The sequence below is a fragment of the Mesoplodon bidens genome, assembly GCF_964165515.1.
Source record: "Mesoplodon bidens genome assembly, chromosome: 1".
NCBI lineage: Eukaryota > Metazoa > Chordata > Mammalia > Artiodactyla > Ziphiidae > Mesoplodon > Mesoplodon bidens.
Genome location: NC_138176.1, coordinates 972,814 through 991,151, shown reverse-complemented (window position 1 = coordinate 991,151; position 18,338 = coordinate 972,814). Strand labels below are relative to the sequence as shown.

General features: G+C 55.6%; 1 protein-coding gene across 4 annotated transcripts in view; it reads left to right on the top strand.

Annotated features, from left to right (window-relative positions):
* INPP5A (inositol polyphosphate-5-phosphatase A) overlaps window positions 1-18,338 on the top strand; it is a 180,801-nt gene that overhangs the window by 66,044 nt on the left and 96,419 nt on the right. For all 4 annotated transcript variants that reach the window (XM_081251364.1, XM_081251363.1, XM_081251365.1 and 1 more), the window contains exon 3: window positions 16,712-16,812. In XM_081251364.1, the coding sequence (XP_081107490.1) occupies window positions 16,712-16,812 (101 nt within the window). The remainder of the gene's footprint in view (window positions 1-16,711; window positions 16,813-18,338) is intronic.

Sequence of the window (18,338 nt, the reverse complement as noted above, 5' to 3'; positions counted from 1 at the left end):
AATGGATGGATAGGCCATCATGTTTTAAAGTCATTTTTCTACCGATGGCCCTTAGCTTGTTTTAAGTTTATAGTGATGCTATAGATAAATTATAAAACAGGTATGATGCTGGTTCACATCCAAACATGAAAAATGAGCAAGTATTGATGATTTTTTATTGAGATAATAAATATTTGTTATTTACTAACGAGAGATCCAGTAAGATGTTGGAACTGGTTCAAAGAAGAATCCAAAGAGCAAACATGTGGGCTCTCCTGTCTGCGGCGCTGAGATGACTTTGCAGAAGGGATGCAGGACTGGCCAGGAATGAGCTGTGTGCCACCAGACACTGGTGTTCTTAAAAAAAAAAAAAATATATATATATATATATATATATATATTTATTTATTTATTGCTGTGTTGGGTCTTCGTTGCAGTACGCGGGCTTCTCATTGCTGTGGCTTCTCTTGTTGCAGAGCACGGGCTATAGGCATGTGGGCTTTAGTAGTTGTGGCACGCGGGCCGAGTAGCTCTGCTCGCGGGATCTAGAGCGCAGGCTCAGTAGTTGTGGCGCACGGGCTTAGTTGCTCTGCGGCATGTGGGGTCTTCCCGGACCAGAGCTCGAACCTGTGTCCCCTGCATTGGCAGGCGGATTCTTAACCACTGTGCCACCAGGGAAGCCCGACACTGGCGTTCTTGAGGTCAAGAATCTTTGCATCACTGCTGGTGTTTAGAATTCACAGAACTGTAAAACAGCTCAGAGATCATTAAAGACAGAGATAACCCGAACAGAGACAGGGCACCTCTAATCTTTTATGCCCATTTGAAGGTCTTTCATGATTTTCCCTGACAATAACTTAAAGAATAATGGGATGAGTAATATCTGCTTCCAGCTAACATGGAGAAACAGGTACCAAATTTATCCTCCTGCCTTAAACAAATTAAGACCAGAAAACATATATGAAACAGTAGTTTTCAGACCTCAAGCAGCAGGCAGGACTGAGGGGATGAGAAGGGAGCCTGTACTCACCCCAGTTTACAGCCAGAGAGAACTTCCAGGCTAGTGTCCAGCAAGACAAAATTTACAATTTGATGGTTTACAACCAATAAAAAATGACCACGCAGGCAAAGAAGCAGGGAAACAGGACCCTTAAAGAGGAGAAAAGTCAGTCAACGGTATGGCTAGAGGTTTATCAGTTTTATTGACCTTGGAGAACCTGCTTTTGGTTTTATTGATCACGCCAATGTTGTTTTCTGTTTTCTCTTTCACTGATTTCTGCTCCTTATGTTTTCCTTTCTTTTCATCACTTTGGGTTTAATTTGTTCTTCTATATGTCGTTTCTGAAAGGAGAAGACAAGAGTGGCCAATTTTAGAAATTTGACATTGGGGAATCATTACTAAAAATCCTGCAGACAATAAAAAGATAGTAAGGGAAATATCATGAACAACTGTTTGCCAATAAATTTGGACACTTATATGAAAGGAAGATGTTTTTGGAAAAACAAAGGATCAAAGCTAAGTCAAGAAGAAATAAATGAGCTCTCTATTAAATTAACATTCTGCTAAACACTTTCCTACAAAAAAAACTCTCTAGGACCAGATGGTTTCACTGACGAATTCTGTCAAACATTTAAGCAAGAAACAATAACAATTCTATAGAAACTTTTCAAGAAGACTAAAGCATGGGCGATGCTTCCTAACTCATCCTGTGATGCAAGCAGTGCCCTGACAGCAAGGGCAGACAAAGGCGCCACAGAATAAAGAGATAGATCCGTATCCCCCATGGAGTAAATGCCAAAATTCATGGAACTTTAGCAAATCGAATATATGAAACTATATATATATATATAGATAGATAGATAGATATAGATATAGATATAGATAGATACAAGCGACACAAGCATGCGTATAAACAGCAACATATCAAAAAGTTAATGCATTAGTACCAAGGAACACAAGCCTGGTGTTAACATACAAGATTAATAAATAAGATTACCCATGTCAACCGACTGAGGAAGACAAACCACATGATTATCTTGGTAGATGCACAAAAAGCATTTGCCAAAATTCTACAACCATCTCTCATGCAAACTCCCAGCAAACTAAGAATAGAGAGGAGCTTGCGCAGGAGCTTCTGTAAAGGGCACCACCAAGCCCACAGCTGACGCGATGCTGTTTTGCCTCGGGAGTGGGAGTAGAGTACGGATGCCTGGTTTCACCTCTCTGTTCAGTGTGGCAGTGAAGGTCCTAGCCAGCGCCGCCAGGCAAGGAAGGAAACAGAGCCACACAGATCTGAAAGGAGAAGGTTAGACCGTGTCTGGGCCGAAGGCATGACTGGAAATCATGAGGAATCCACAGAAACTTTACTATTACAAATATAAGTCAACTTATTTGGTTTGCAACATACAAGATCAATTTGAAAACATCTTTTCCTGGTAGATATGATCACGTACAGTAGCACCAAAATGAAATACTTGGATATAAAGCTAATGAAATATGTGAGTGTCTGCACACTGAAAACATAAAACACTGATGAAAGAAATCAGGGAAGATACAAGGAAATGGAGAGGTGTACCATGTTCATGGACTGCAAGACTCAATTATGTTAACATGTCAACTCCACTAATTGATCCACTGGTTTTGCAGTTCCAATCAAAATCGCTGCAGGACATTTTGGTAGAAGACTGCAAGGTGATTCTAAAATGTAAAATGTATATGGCAGAGCAAAGGAACTAGAATAGCCAAAACAGTGTTGGAAAAAAAACAGTTAAGTTTAAGGAGTCACACTTTCTGATTTCAAGACTTACTACAAAGCTACTGCAATCAAGACAGTGTGCTTTTGGGAAAAGGACAGAGATATGGATTAGTGGAACAGAAAAGAGATGCAGAAACAGACCCACAAATATGTCTAAGTGATTGACAAAGGCTAAAAAGGCTATTCATTAGATAAGGGACAGTCTTTTCAACAAATGGTGCTGGACCAATCAGACATCCATTTGCAAAAAAAATTTTTTTCCATACTTCGCACCATACACAAAAATTAAAATACGTTGTAGACTTAAATGTGAAAGTTAAAATTGTGAAATTTCTAGAAGAAAACTTAAGACAAAAATTTTGTTGATGGAGCTTCCCTGGTGGTGCGGTGGTTGAGAGTCCGCCTGCCGATGCAGGGGACATGGGTTCGTGCCCCGGTCCGGGAGGATCCCACTTGCCGCGGAGCGGCTGGGCCCGTGAGCCATGGCCGCTGAGCCTGCGCATCCGGAGCCTGTGCTCCGCAACGGGAGAGGCCATGGCAGTGAGAGGCCCGCGTACGGAAAAAAAAAAAAAAAAAATCTGTGGATGGCAACTAGACTTGTGGTGGTGATCACTCTGTAGTGTATACAGGTGTCAGATTACAATGCGGCACACCTGAAATGTACATTAAACAAACAGACATAAATTTAGCTCTAAGTCCCCCCTACCCCGTCCCCTCCCAAATCTTTATGAGCTTGGTTAGGCAACGATTTCTTAGATACAACACCAAAAGCACCAAGTCTTAAAAGGAAAATGCTGATAAATTAGAACTTTGCATAATTAGGAAGTTTTGCTCTTTGTCAGACACTGTTAGAGGAATGAAAAGGCACCCCAGATGTGGGAGGATACTTGTAAGTCACATTTGATGAAGGGCTTGTATCCAGAAAGTGCAAGGCACTCTCAAAAGTCAATAATAAGAAAGCAGAGAACCCAGTTTACAAACGAGCAAAGGACTTGAATAGACACTTTACGGAAGAAGATACACAAATGGTAAACGTGTGAAAAGGTGCTCAACATCACTAGTCTTTCAGGAAATGCAAATTAAAACCACAGTGAGATATCAGTTCGTATGTGTCAGACTGGATACAATTAACAGAACCCTGACCACGTCCTGTGTTGACAAGGATGCAGCGCGTGTGGAGCCTGCTGGCAGGATCGCAGGATAGCGAGGCCACTGTGGGAAAGCCTGTCTGTCCATTTCTGTGAAGTCAGCACATGCCCACCACGTGACCCGAGATTCCCACCCTGTTTACCCACCTGACGTGGACACGTATGTTTGCCCGAAACCTGAGGCAGTGTTTGCACCGCTTTCCTTGTCGTCCTCTGCGAGCTAGACTCCGGCGCGTGCCCTGATCCGCTAATGTGGCTCGTGGGGACAGGAACGACGCACTCCTACAGGAAGGACGGGGGCCTGGAGGAGGCGAGGCCGGGGGCAGGGCCCTGCTCGGATTCTGGGTGGCGCTGGGGGCGCAGGAAGTGCCAGTTCTTCCCCCCCGTCCCTGCTGTAGGCTCGGCCGCCGCGGGTCTGCAGCTGCCCCCCTCGCCCTGTGCCCAGCCTCACCCTATGCATCAGCGTTTGAGGTTCTTTACAGAGACACAGAGCTGGTGACAGGCTGCAGACGTCGCCCACCTGTGCTGTGCCCGTGGACGCCGGCTCATCCTCACGGCGAGCGAGGCACAGCACGGCAGCTCCGGGGGACCCAGTGGTGCCCCAGCGGAGAATCCTCATTGGCCCTTGAAGAGCCACTCGCTCGCTGGTGTCGGCGTGGCTGCATTCTTTGCCCCTGATACTGGGACGAAGGCCCACCCCCCTCGGAGCCCACTGATGTGGTGGCACCGGTGTGTCCAGGCTGCCCTTCTGGAAAGTGCTCTGACCCCTGACCCCGGGACCCTCTCTGAGGTGGACACTGGGGGGGCTCACGCCCACAGGGCCCCACAGCTCAGCGACTGGTCGGGTGTGATGGACTTTCAGTGATGGGGCAGCGGGTTCGTTGTGCTGCTCGCTGTAACGAGGCGAAGGCACCTGCGTTAAGTCCACACGCGTGGGAACAACGGGCCGGAGGACTCCAGGCGACCCGTGTGTCACGTTCCTCCGGCCCGTTTCCTTTAGTCGTAGCTGCCGCGTGGCGGGCGCTTGCGGCCTTTCACTCCTGCGACGGGCTCAGACTGCCAAACTCTGTTTCCCACATGAGGAAAGGGAGGTTTGGTTTAGAGACCTGCCGGGTTGCATTAACAGGAGGGCGCCCGTCGCTGTGATTCCAAAGTCCCCTGAGCTGGGAGATGCGGTGCTGGGGGCGCGGGGGCCGCAGAGCAGGCAGAGGGAGGCGGCGGGGGCGGGGCGGGGGTTAGTTGGTGGGAGTCAGGCCCCGGGTTGGAAGGGGGTCAGGTGGCCTCCCTGAGGACAGAGGAGGAGGAGGCGAGGACACGGGATTCTGAGGTGGGGAGGAGAGCGGCGGGAAGAAGAGGTGGATGCAGGCTGGCCGGAGGGGCGGGGCCGGCCGGAGGGGCGGGGCCTGAGGACCTCGGGGGACTGGGCTCACTCGGGCACCCGGGACCCCAGCACAGGGACCACGTGGCAACTGGGAGAGGCTTGGAGCCCTGGCAGGGAGAGCAGATGGGTGCAGGGCGGGGGGGCCTGCGGGCCGGGACTCTGGAGGCCGCCTCCTCAGGGTTCAGGGTCCCTGTGGAATGGGGTCCCAGGGAAGAGACAGTCTTTAGGGGGTGGCTAGGGGCTGGGGGAAAGCCACTGTGATTAAAGGCCGGGGCGGGGGTGGGGGCTTATCTGGACTCTTTTAGACGGTGATCACAGCCCCCTGTGTGCTGCAAATGGCTCCGAGGAACATGGGCCGGCTTCAGGAAGGAGGGTTCCAGAAGGGATTCCAAGGCATCTTGTGCTGTGCCCAGGAGTCTGTGGCCACCAGCTGCCCCTACGGTCAATGTGGAAAGCTGGGTGGGCGCGTGCGGGGCGGCCGGTGGCCTCGCGTGTCTGCCCAGGACCCGCTTTGGTCCTGCTTCCCTTGGTTGGGGAAGACTGCCTTTTAAATTAGAATCAATCCGTTCATATACAACTCTGACGTCCCAAAGCAACAGGTTTTGTTAGGAGTCAACCAAGCTCCATATTTCTGCCTCTTTAAAAGGAGCAGTCTTGTGTCCAGGTGTCTGGATCTGGTGTAAAGCAGTGGCTTGCCCTGCCTGCTGGATGCTGCTTCAGCTGTGCAGTCGGCGGTCCAGCGTGCCTGTAGGTGCCACGGCCAGTGGCTGCACTAAGAAAGCTCCAGCCCTGCACTTTGGGCTGGACGGCCAGGCCCGCACCCACCCCAAGGACGCGGAGGGGCCCTCCTGCCTCACACGGGGCCAGGGAGACAACCTCGCTGATCGGACGGTCAGGCCCTCTGCCTGCTGGCGAGGTCACAGAAACTCGTGGTGTCCTGGGTGCTGGCCGGCGGCTGCTATGGGGCCTGGGCTCTAGGACGGCGCCCCGTCAGGGCACCAGGAGCTGAGTCTGGGCCTCCTGGGGGCAGGCACCCAGCCTCCACCCACAGCCAGTCCCAGCGCAGCCCTGGGGCAGAGCGGGGGCAGTCTGGGTGTCCAGAGGACACCCCCGCCTGCCCAGGCCAAGGGTGGGCAGACGTTGTCCGCAGGGTGTTTTCAGGCGTAGTTGGTAAATAGCAGCCATCTTTCCTCTGGAGGAATTCCTTTGTCCCTTTTCGACTCCTTATCTTGGCTCTCCCGGCTTCCACTGGGTTGTTTGTAGGATGTAATTCCTTTTTAGGTCACTCAGATACTTCTCTTTGGAGAAAGCCTAACCAGGCCTGGCTGTTTCTATTTTTAGTGTGGGGGGGAGGGGAATGGCAGGGCTGCTCTCCTGGTTCTGGGAGCCGAGGGCCCCCCTCTCACTAGGCCACCTGCACAGCATCAGGAAGGGGCTGCTTTTTGGCCGCATGGTGTGTACTTTTTGTTTTTTTTTGATTTCCTAGGCTCTTCCTTGCCAAAATTTCTACTTCGCACTTTTCCAAAATATTTTTCTTGAGCCTCCCTATGAACGAACCCACCTATTTTTATCAGTTGCCTCCTTTTTCCCTAAAGTTCGCAGAAGCTCCTTTTTCTGGTAAAGAATTTTGGCCGAGCACGTGTGCAGTTTGGGCAGTGACCTTCTCCCAGGTGGGCAGGGTGGGAGCCAAGCTAGAGCCCCGGTGGGCGGAGGCGCCAAACACCGACCCTCCCGGGGGCCTGGAGCCCTCTGCGCCGTCCAGTTCCCGCTTTCGTGAGTTCCTCCCAACCAGACGTGGCCCGAGCGAGCTGCCCGCACCTTGGAGGGACTTTCCTGTCCATCCTCAAGGCGTCCGTGCCGTCGGCCCCAAAGGGATCTCTGTCTGGGCTCATTCAGGTTCCAGAGCTCCTTCCCAGAGGCTGGGGAAGGCCAACAGCTCCATCCTCAGCTGCCCAGAGATCTCTGTGCCGGAACTGGCGCGTGTGGTTCTGGGGCGGGAATGACTGCGCGGCCCCGGGGCCTGGGGATATCCCCGCAGCCGTCCCGGCACCGCAGCATTTGTGGTGGCGTCGAACTGACATGCCATCTGGTGCTTGCTCTGTGTCTGGCCTGTGCACGGCAACTGTCCCAGGCAGGCGCCTAGGGACGTGGACGCTCAGAGAGCCCAGGGCAGCAGGCACGGGGGCTTATTCTGTGGCCCAGCGATGACCCTTCTTGGTGAGTGGGCCACGGAAGCAGGTGCGCCGTGCAGCTGCAGCCTGGACCGTTCCGTGCGGTCTGTTAGGGCAGCGTGCGCACGTGTGCACGTGTGTGTGCGTGCACATGCGTGTGTGTGCTCCTGTGAGTGGGAGTTTCTGTTACTGGCCACGTACACACGTGTGGTTGTGTGTCTCCCTGACGAGTTCTGTCTGGTTACCACGCATGCTCTTCACCCCCTGGGGTCCCCTGCCGTCACTGAGGAGGCCTCCCAGGCTTCGCGTGTGTCCTTCCGCCCGTTCCCTTCCACGTGTGACCCTGCACGCCCACCTCCCATGGTGCCGGCACTGCCTCGCCCGCAGAACCTTCCATGCTGTCCCGTACGGGGGCCCCTGCAGCCCTACTGCTCAGCATGGGCCCGGACCATCCACATTTAACGTAACCATTGATACGGTTGATTTGGGGTCGGCCGTTTAATTATCTGTTTTATGTTTGTACCTCCTGGTTTGTCCCTTTGTTTCTCCATTTCTGCTTTTTTGGGATTCTTTCTTTCTTTCTTTTTGCATTCTATTTAAATTTGCTTATTGGCCTCTTGCCTTTTGTGAACTATTTTAACGTGGTTGCTGTAGGTTTCGATACACGGGCCAAAGGTTTCCCCCTGCTTCTGGTTAGCATTATGCTCCTTCACATATGATGTATAAATGTTGGCATCGTATGGGTTTCTGTGTGGCGTGTGCTTTAGGTCCACACGCGTGGAGGACTCCAGCAGGCGGTATTATCATTGCTGCTTTAAGTAGGAGTCAGCACCACCTCCCCGCCCCCCAGCCCATCCTGCCTGCTGCCTGGTTTGGGATCAAGTTCCTGGGGGGCGGCCACGCCTACTCACACAGCATCTTGTCCACACCTGCCCAGTGGCGTTGCCGCGGAGACTGCTGGCCTGCAGAGCCTAGCGTTTTATCTGGCTCTTGAGGTTAACGTTTGCCCGGCCCTGCTCTAGTAGATCCCTCACGAAGGGCTCATGGGGACAGAACTGACCAGATTTTGTATGTGGAAAACTGTTTTTCTCTGGCTTTGATGTTTGAAGGACAGTTGGCTGATATGTATGCAATCCTTGCCTTACACTTTATCTCACTGAGGTTTTCAGTAAAGGTTGTTCTGCTGCTGCCTTGACTTGTACGTTGGTCCTGAAAGTTTGGTGAGGGTCTCATTGATTTTGTTTCCTGGGGACCTGGAGGATGGTGTCTTTACCTTTGAAATCTAGTAGTTTCACTAGGATATGTCCAGGAGTCAATTGCTTTGGGTTGGTTTTCTCAGGTGCTCAGTAAGCCCTTCCGTGTGTGAGTTCGGGTCTTTTCCTATTTTTGGAAAGTTTTCTTGGGTTATGATTTTAAGTATTAGTTCTGGTCCATGGTTTCGCTCTTCTTCTCTGGGGCCCGTGGTGGCAGATGTTCTTCTGTTGCCGCCTGTCGGCCCCGTTCACTCCTTTCTCCCCTGCTCTCTTCAGGACGCTGTTTTCACTTTCCTGCTGAATTTTCCTTGAAGCTGATTCTCCCTTTGGGCACTTTGTAATTTGCTCTTCTTCTCTGTGATGATTTTGTCTTTTTCTCCCATTTCTTTCCTGAGGCTAATCAGCACTTTCCTTTCTCTCTTTTGGGTCCATTTCTAGTTTAGTTTTGTGTTTCTAATTCCAAGTGTTTTTTCATCACCTCGATGCTTGTTTGAGTGTGTTTAACTCTGTTTGCAATGTCAGCTTGTAATTCTGTGCTGCTGGGTGATTCTTTCTCAGGGGCGGAGGGCCTTTTCCTGGGGTGGGATGGGTACATTTTTGCTGACTTGTTCACAGCAGCTTTGTAGGGACTTGCACTTCCTCTGGCTTGTCCCCGTGGTGTCGGCATGGGTAGGATTCTTAGCTCCACGGCGCCCTCTTCTGTCCGTCCAGCGAAGTCCGGAGCGCGGGGGCCACCCTGCCTGGCGTCGAGCCGTGAAGGAGCAGCCTCTCCTCTGTCTCAGGGTTTCTGTCTCCCCCTTTCTCCTCCGCCCCTTTTTCCGGTTGCCAAGGCCACCTGCCCTCTTGGCTGTCCCTTTTTCTCTCCAGAAGCAGAGTCTCACTAGCGCCCTGCAACCTGGTCCTGTGGGCCGGTGCTTCCGGGGATTTCTGGCCTCCAGCCCCTCCCGCGCCCGCAGGGCCTGGGGTGTGCAACTGCGCATTGTGGACTGGTCACCAAGCTGTGCATTAGATCCAGAACTTGTTATCTTAGCACTTGAGGCTTGTGCCCTCTGACCTACATCCCCCATCCCCTCCTCCCACCCCAGCCCTGGAAACTGCCTTTCTGTCCTCTGTTTCTCTGAGTTTGGCTTGTTTAGAGTCTATGTGTGAGTGAGGTCATACAGGGGGTCTCTCTGTGACGCGCTTCGCTAGGTGGGGTACCCTCCAGGTCCTCCGTGTGGTCGCGACTGGCTGGGTAGCTGGGATGCTTTCCTAAGGAGACGCTTGCCCTCCTTGACTTCCTTCCCCAGAGGCGCAGATCCAGAGCCGGGGTGGGGGTGGGGGGCGGGGCAGGGTACATTCTTGCTTCCTTCTCTTTACCTACCAGTTTTCAAAAGAACATCCTGACTCCAAGGCGACTAACATGTGGGGCTTTTAGTATCGCTGTGAACTCGTGGATACAAATATATTGGTGTATGTGATTTTCAATCCAATTTACGCCCTAGTGGCCTGTCCTGGATGGAGTTGGAGCGTCAGTCACTGCTCTTAATGTGCAGGAAGGCATCCAGCCGTCCCGGTGACGCCGTCAGGCTCCTCCTTCCCCCTCGTGAAGCCCCGCGCTGCCCCGCTGGTGCTTTTGCTGCCAGAGGTAGGAGTGAGGCTCTTCTGAGTCTGCGCTTTCAGCAGGAGCTCCCCGTACTTGGCTGCAGGTTTATCTCCGGCTGCTCAGGGAAAGCCTGTGTGGATCTGTTCCGTCACCTTTGGTGGTAAATGAGACGTGCGACGTGTGGACGTAGAGAAATGGCAGCAGCGTGTCCCTCGGTGTACGCTGTTCGTTTCCATGATCATTCGTTACTTTTCTTCTGAAATGTTTCATGATGAGGATCTTGTCATTTTTAATAGCTTCGTTTTCAAATGAGACGTGACTTTGGCCTCTTTATGTTACTTTTCGGCATGATTTCATCTAAACACCTCCTTTTGGCTTTTGAAACGTCCTCTCGTGCCCGCTGTGTGTGGAGGGGGCACCTGAGGCCACGCCAGCTGGAACCTGCGACCAGGCACGGCCGGGCCTGGCGAGCGGCCCTCGAGGTCGCCGACGTGTGCGGGGTCCCGGTAGGTGGCATGTGGGGCGATCTCTTAGCATCCCTGAACTTGGGGCCTGTGTCCACGCCACTTGAGGTCACTGTGGTTCGACAGGGCGGCACTGCTCCCTGGAGCTTGGTTTTCCAGGGTTGCCGCTCCCTGCACCCCTTGGCCCCCTGCTCTCGTTGGGGGGGAGCGAGGCCCTCCCCTCCTCCACTGTGTCCCCATCGGGTTCCCTGCACCTGCCGCCCAGGCTCCGCTGGCAGGCGCTCCGCCAGGTGCGTCCATGTAATGCCGGTGGCTCAGGTTTAGGTGGACGGGACCTTTGTCAACAGCCGGGCGGAAGCACGTGCTGAGGCCTCCTGCACATGCTTCTCCACGCAGAGGGGAACCCAAGTAAGATACATACTCGCTGGGAAGTTCATAACTGTCGTGACGGTAACCACCCATGATCTGACTTTTCACACGTGTGCGCTTAGGGCAGGTGTGCCTGTTGTCCCTAAAGGTGATGGTGCTTGGCCATCGGGAAGTGTCATTTGGGTCATTGTGTAGAAGACGCTGAGTTTCAAGAGTTAAAATAATATCAGTCATTTAATTTGGCTGTTGATTTAAACTGATGATCAATTGAAATTCAGTTTCAGGTTAATTTAATTTCACTATAATTTAAATTTGGAATTAAATTTAGTTTAATTGCGTTTAAATTTAAATCTAATTGTGATTACCAATTAAAATGTGTTGGATAGGGGTCGTCCTTCCCCAGAAAGTGGCTCAGTCGGGGACGGTGTTGTGGGCACACAGGGGCTTCACCTCTGCTGGGTGGGGCTCCCCAGCGCTGTCCGGGCAGAGCTGCGGTGCAGGGAGTCCAGCCAGAAAGTCTCCCTCCCACTGAGCTAGGACGGATGACTTGGTGTTTGGGTAAGACCGGAACGCAGTGGCGGGGACTGGAGGCAAGGGGTGGAGGGGCGGGAGCTGCCCGCACGGCTCCAGGCCAAGGACACGTGGGGACATGTGGACACGCGGACACGCGGCACTGGCTGTGTGCTGAGTCGCAGGCGCCGGCGCTGGGCAGGCCGGAAGCACCTGCGTGTCTGTGGTGCGTTCGCGCTCAGCACCTCGGCTGGGCTGGAGCACGGGCTTCTGAAGAGGGGCTCAGGTCAGGGGGGTGTCAAGAGAAGAGGGACAGCAGGTTCCTTGGTCAGCGAGCCCTTTGTCTGTGCCCAGGGCTTTGCTAACCGGTGGTCTTCAGAGACCATGGCACCAAAGGGGGTCACAGATGTGTCCACCCTACAATCATCCTTCAGCCTGGGACTCGGGAGACTGGAAGGTGGGTACGTGGTGCGGCGGGGGCTGCGGCAGAGGGGGCAGACAGCACCCCCCCAATGTGCGGTTGCACGTGACCCATGCTGGGCTCTGTTGCTTGCAGAGTGCCAGCCAGTGCCACCTGTGCGTGGCTTCTGGGGGCGTCCTGTGACACAGTGTGTAGGCAGAAGTCCCCGGCGAGACCTTTCTTGTCTAAATAAAGTAGGCAAAGCACTAGAAAAGAAGCCTTTTCCCCTTTTCCTTTAAGCTTATGCCCTTTCCACTTCTTCCTGCCTGGAATGTAGGCATGAGGCCTGGGGGCTTTGCAGCCATGTTGCAGTCACGAGGATGACAGCCAGTGCTTGCAGTGGCAGAGCAGACATGGTAGAAGCAGCTGGTTCCTGGATGCCGTCTGCGAGCAGGTGCACCATCTCTGCCTGCCAGCCCGGCCTCCTTATGCAAGCGGCTGGCTGTTGGTTTTCTGTTGTTGGCCAAGCACAATCCTAATGGAAACCTCGTAAGCCAGCTTTTCTGAGAATTTTGAATAAAACTCATTTACCTGATCAGTTTATTTACTGATAAAGCTCAACTCTTCATTTTGACACTTTTCCTCTGTGAGTTTATAGCACGAAGAAGTGCTCCTGGAGGGCTGTTCAGCACTACGTCTTTTCTTGGAGGTGGAGATGCAAGAGGCCCTGGAAGGAGCACAGTGGGGCAGGGGAGACACACGTGGAGATGAGCCTGGGGTCAGACGGACTTGGTGCGCAGATGTGCAGCCCGGGAAGACGAGAGGCAGAGGAACCCCAGCTCTGCTCTTGCTCTGGGCGCTCCGTGGTGCAGGCCCTGGACCCCAGGCTCGCACGCCAGGGTGAGATGGAGCCGTGCATCCAGGAGCCGGCAGACCCGCCGGGTTGATGCTGTGTCACCTCTTCCCAGTTGTTAAAGGCAAAGCCCGAGTGGACAGGCTGGTCCTTCGGGAAGAACATTGGCAGTGCTGTAGGGAGACGCACTCTGCGTGGGGTGACCTCGGACTGAGAGGAGTGGGCTGTCCGGCCCCGTGAGTGCCCGGGAAGCCCACAGCGTGCCCATTGGGGTGGTGCCTGCCCTGTGCATCCCCCGGTGCCGCTGTAAGCTCAGGCGCGGCCCCCCACGGGCGCGAGGTCCCAACCTGCCCACCCCTGGGCCGGCGTTTGCTTCCTCAGCTGTGAAGGGGCTTCCCTGGCCCACAGCAGGGCTGGAGCCCCGGCAGCTCCTGGAGCACCCACCTTGGTGGTACTGCCAGGCCCCTTCTCTCGCCGGTGCCCTGTCCCCCCGCCATCCGTACGCAGGCCTCGTCTCCTTTGCAGCTGAGGCTCGGGCGGGCAGGCGGGGGCTGCCCTGGGCCCCTGCTCCTCCAGGCCCTGTAGCTCAGGCAAGACCGCCATGGGTTTCAGAGATAAACCACTGTGGAGACGGCACCACGTCCCAGGAAGGGGCCCCTCTGCTTTGCGCTGCCCGGGTGCTCTGGAGTCCGCAGGAGGGGCGTCCGCCCACTCCCAAGGAGCTGCTGTTTTTGGATTTCTCCATTTTCTGAGATTTGTGGGATCAGAGTCAAATGTCTGAGGAGTTTCATATGATTTAAAGAGTGAATTCTGTGCCATAAACGGCTATTTCAGTTTAAACCACAGCAGAGAGTCGTCTTACGAGGGAGACGTGTATGGGATTCGGGTGAAGGCAGACAGGTGGGCAGGCCCTGCCCAGACAGACCTGTGTGTCTGTGACTTAACGCGGCTTCACGTGGGCCCCTCGTCCTCGCTGTCCTAATTCATAATGGAAAGTCCTTGGAAAGCGGCTCCGCGTGGCTTTTCCTGGGGACTTGGGTCGTGGTCCCAGCCACGATCTGGTGACCTGCAGTCTCGGTTACAAGCGGTGACAGGGTGAACTGCAGGAACCTGTCACTGACTCGGGGCCCCGTCTTCACCCACAAAACCCAAGCGTCTCTGGCGCTTCCTTCTCCTTTTCCTGCCCCTGTTGTAGAGCTGGGCAAAGAACACGCTGCAGCATTCCAGGAACTGGTGTCACGAACCTTATAGTCACGCTCGTGACGATCCGCATGTGTCAGAGCATCGCATTCACTTTGTGTGACATCACCAGCTTCCCAGGGAGGAACTGCTCCTGGGGGCATTCTGTGCCGCCTTTGTGAACGTCTGGTTTTATATGTTGCTCCAGGTACTGCAGAGGGTGGGTGACAGAGCGGCACACATCAGGGAGCCTGTGGTGGCTTCCGTGTGACCAGGCTGCTGTGTGCACCTGTGGGCGTGGCTGAAATTGTGCACACTCGACCTTGGGCCTGAGGGCAGATCGGTCTGGTGATCTGACCCAGGCTGGCCCGGAGCCTCTCCTGACTGGGGTCCCTTGTGCCCTTTGCATCCAGCCTTCAGGCCCGGAGACCATTCTGCAGTCTTTTCTGGTTGGTGAATGTGATTTGCTGCATGGACACCCCTGGGATTCCTGAACTTTGTCTTGTGATCATTCCATGCCAGCAAGGGCTGCACGGGGAGCATCGTGTGTGAGGGCGCCTGCCAGGGGGCCGCCGGCGGGTGGCATCCAGCTTGTCTCGGAGTCTGTGTTTTAGCGTCTGCGCGGAGTAAGACTGAGCTCACACGAGGCGAGCCGCCTGTTCTCCGCTCCCCCCGGGCAGGGCTGTGGCGCCGCCAGCTGGAGAAACGTCTGGGCCTGTTCTGGTCCCCGTCCCTGAGAGCCTGAGCCCTGAGGCTGGTGACCAGGGACAGAGAGAGTCCACGCCTGTGTTCAGTGGGAGGCGGAAGCACCCCAGTGGGCGCCCCGTAAACGCTTAAGCGGAGCATAGGGTGCGAGCCAGGGCAGGCTGCTCTACCCGCGGGTATCGCCTTTCCCACGCGGCTGAAAAGTACACTTTCTGGTCTGAACTTTCCTCCTGTTTAAAGAACCTCCCCGTCTTGGGGATTGTGTTTTGATGTCACAGCTGGAGCAGGATCAGGTCCAGTCCCTCTCCCCGAGGCTGGACGTGCTGCCTGCTGTCTGCGGGTCAGGGGCAGCTACTGCTGGGCAATGCTTCCTTCTGAGACTCGCAGAAGCGTGGCTCCCAGGGCCTGATGCCCTGCGTCCTCTGTCCCCGTGGCCGACTTTCCGGCGTGGCCTGGCTGAACCCTAGATGCAGCCGCTTCCCATCAGGGACCACACAGCCGTTGTTCCCAGAGCACCCATCTCCGCAAGGCCTGTTGGATGCAGCCCTCACCTGTCCACGTGCACTGACCTCCGGGCAGGACGCAGTGGTGGCCGAGGTCGGGTTCAGGCGCTGACACTGTGGCCTTAGGCGCGGATGGCCTTGTGTAGGGGACCTGCCTCTGGGATGGCGGGCTTGGGGAGGGACGAGGTAGTTCTGTGGGTTTTGGTGAGGGCTTCAGAGCCGGCAGTGTTGCCGTGTCAGCAGGTACCAGGGAGGGGGTGGAGAAGCGCAGAGCCGGGGAAGGGCGGAGGGGCGGGCGCAGGCAGGGACAGGCAGCCTCTCGGCCTCCAAGTGCCCTGCCTGGCCTCCTGGTATGTCTCCATCGCTGCCCTTGGCCGTCGGGTCCCAGCGGCCCCTCTCCATTCCCAGGAGCCCTTGCCCTTGCTGCTCCCCAGGCTGTGCTGACGCCCCTGGTGCACGTCCTGGCACGGCTGCCTCGTCACTGCTGTCCCCAGTGCCCCAGGAGGGCAGGGCTGTGGGTGCCTGGCCCCCTCGTGAGCACGTGTGGGTCGACACCTGCTCAGGTGACCTGTGGGTTGCCCTGAGACGCCTAACGTGGCTTACTGCAGGGGTGAGATGCAGGTCTGTGCCACCGCCTGGGGGTGGCTGGGTCCGTGCTGGGTTGGATGTGGGCAGCGGGGGGCAGCTGGATGGTGCTCTCGGGACTATCCCTGTGAGCTTCCTGGAGGAGCCGCTGGGGGTGGTCAGCGGCTGCAGCTTCGAGGACGACTCCAGGTCGAGTGGCCGAAGTGTGGGCAGGTTGGGCGCTCCCTCGGGGCCAGTTTAGTCGGATCCCAGCAGGCAGGGGACCCTGGCGACCAGGGAGACACGGCGGGCCTGGCCCTGTGGGCTGTGGTGGGCGGGCAGCGCTGAGAGGATGTGGGCCAAGCTGACTCTGCTGCCCAGGGGCCGCGTGGCTGGACCGGGTCCCGCTGGTGGCCGCAGCCGTGTCCCGTGCCCCATGTCCGGCCTGCCCCGTGGGGCTGGGGAGGGGATGTGCACACCGGGCGTGAGTTGGCGTCAGCTCCTTGCATGGCCAGCTTTGCTCCCTCCCGGACGGTGAGAGACGTGCGCACACACACATGCACAGCACTGACATGCACACGACACGTGTGTGCTTGCATCCTCATGGGGGCCATAGTAGCGTCAGTGATGGCTGCCCTCACATGTGAGGTTAGGATGCGTGTTTGTTCCTCTGGGCCTTTGCAGGTGCCCTGCAGCTGACACGTGGGACTCTATAGTTGGGAGGAAACGCCCGGATTGCTGAGGAAGGTTCTGAGGAGTTGTGAATCCTTTCTGAGGATTTGTAGTAACGGGGAAGGAATGGCCCTGGGGACCGAGATGCTCAGGATTTGTGGGGAAAGCACTGTGGCAGGAGCCCCGCGGGGCCTGACGCTGCCGTGTGTTCCTCCCCAGGTCGTGCACACACACAGGCCGCACTTCCTGGCCCTGCACTGCCAGGAGTTCGGAGGGAAGAACTATGAAGCCTCCATGTCGCACGTGGACAAGTTCGTCAGGTACGTCCCGGGGCAGCCGCTTGTCCCTCTGCTTCCTCCTGGGGTGGGGGGCACGCTCGTGTGAGCGTGAGGCCTGGGGTGGGGTGACAGCGCCCCCCGGGTCCAGGCCGAGATGCGGTCACGTGGCCCGATGGCTGTGAGCCTGCTGCTTCTGCTACTGCTGCGGCCGGGGACAGATGGGGCTGATGTCCACACAGCAGCTCACAGCTTTCCTGTCACAGTGGGATGGGCACAGAGCACCATCGTCGGTGTGGCTTTGTGGACAGCGGGCCTGCCTGGCGCCGCACGGGAAGCGAGGGCCCGGGCCTCGGGAAGTGGATGCAGGGGCGGTGGCAGGACAGGTGGGACGGCAGGCCTGGGCCAAGAGGCTGCGTGCCGGACAGCCCCGGGTATCGGCAGCCGCCGGAGCGTCCTTCCTGCCTCTGGCCCCAGTGCCTGGGGCACCCTCTCCGCACTGTGTCCCCTGCAATGTGGCCCTGTCCTCCCCGACCCTGGACCCCGGGCCCCGCGACTTCTCCCACCGGCGGAGTGTGGGGAGGTGACACGTGCCACTCGTGAGGCTGGTCGCTGAAGGCGGCTGTGGGTGGGGTGGGCCGGGGCCACGTGTGGTGTGCAGGTCTGTGGGTGGGTGGCCTCTATACGCTCTCAGCCTGGGGCCCCGTCCAAGGCTGAGTCCAGCTGCTGTCCCAGGCCTCGGCCCCTGTCACAGTCCCCAGTGGCGTGGAATGACACAAGCCATCCGTGTTTTCAGCTGTCAAATTGTGGGGTCCTTTGTTAAAAGGCAAATTTTTAAAAGCTGCCAGACTTTCCCCAAATAATCTATAACTTAAGGCAATTTCAATCAAAATGTTTTCTTAGCACTTAAACTAACACTAGAATTAATATGGAAGCGCAGAGAGGCAGGACTGGCTGCAGTCCTGCTGAAGCACAGCAAGGGGGGTGTCCTCAACTCCCCCGGCCCGAGGGCCTCCTGTGTGTGTGTGTGTGTGTGTGTGTGTGTGCGGGCGGCACCTAGATGCGTGGCAGCGGAGCTCCTGCCCCGCTTCACCCCAGTGTGCAGCAGGTGGCAGCTGGGTCAGGGGGTGGCACCACTGGTGTCCTGGGCCAGGAAACCCTGAAGCTGGGTCCCCAGCTCGTTGTAGTCCTCTCCACACACAGGGATGAATTTCAGTTATCACCGAGTCAATGTAAAAGGCCCGAGGACAATTCGAGAGTAAAGGGTAGGAGAGCATGTAGGGAGAGATTTCTTTTAAAAAGTGCAAAAGTGCAGCCCGCAAGAGGAAAGACTGATGCATTTGCCCATGTTGAAGCTAAAAGCTTTATCCAAAGACACTATAAACAAAGTAAAAGTTTAGCCACACTTGGAAAAAGATATCTGCAACATACTTTACTGACAGAAATCGTCAGTATTTAAATATATAAAGAACCGCAGTAAGTCAGGAAGAAAAGAACCCCTTTGGAGAAGCTGGGCACATCAGCGACAAGCACACTCAGGTGGGAGGCAGCGCCTGGCAGGGCCGTGCGTC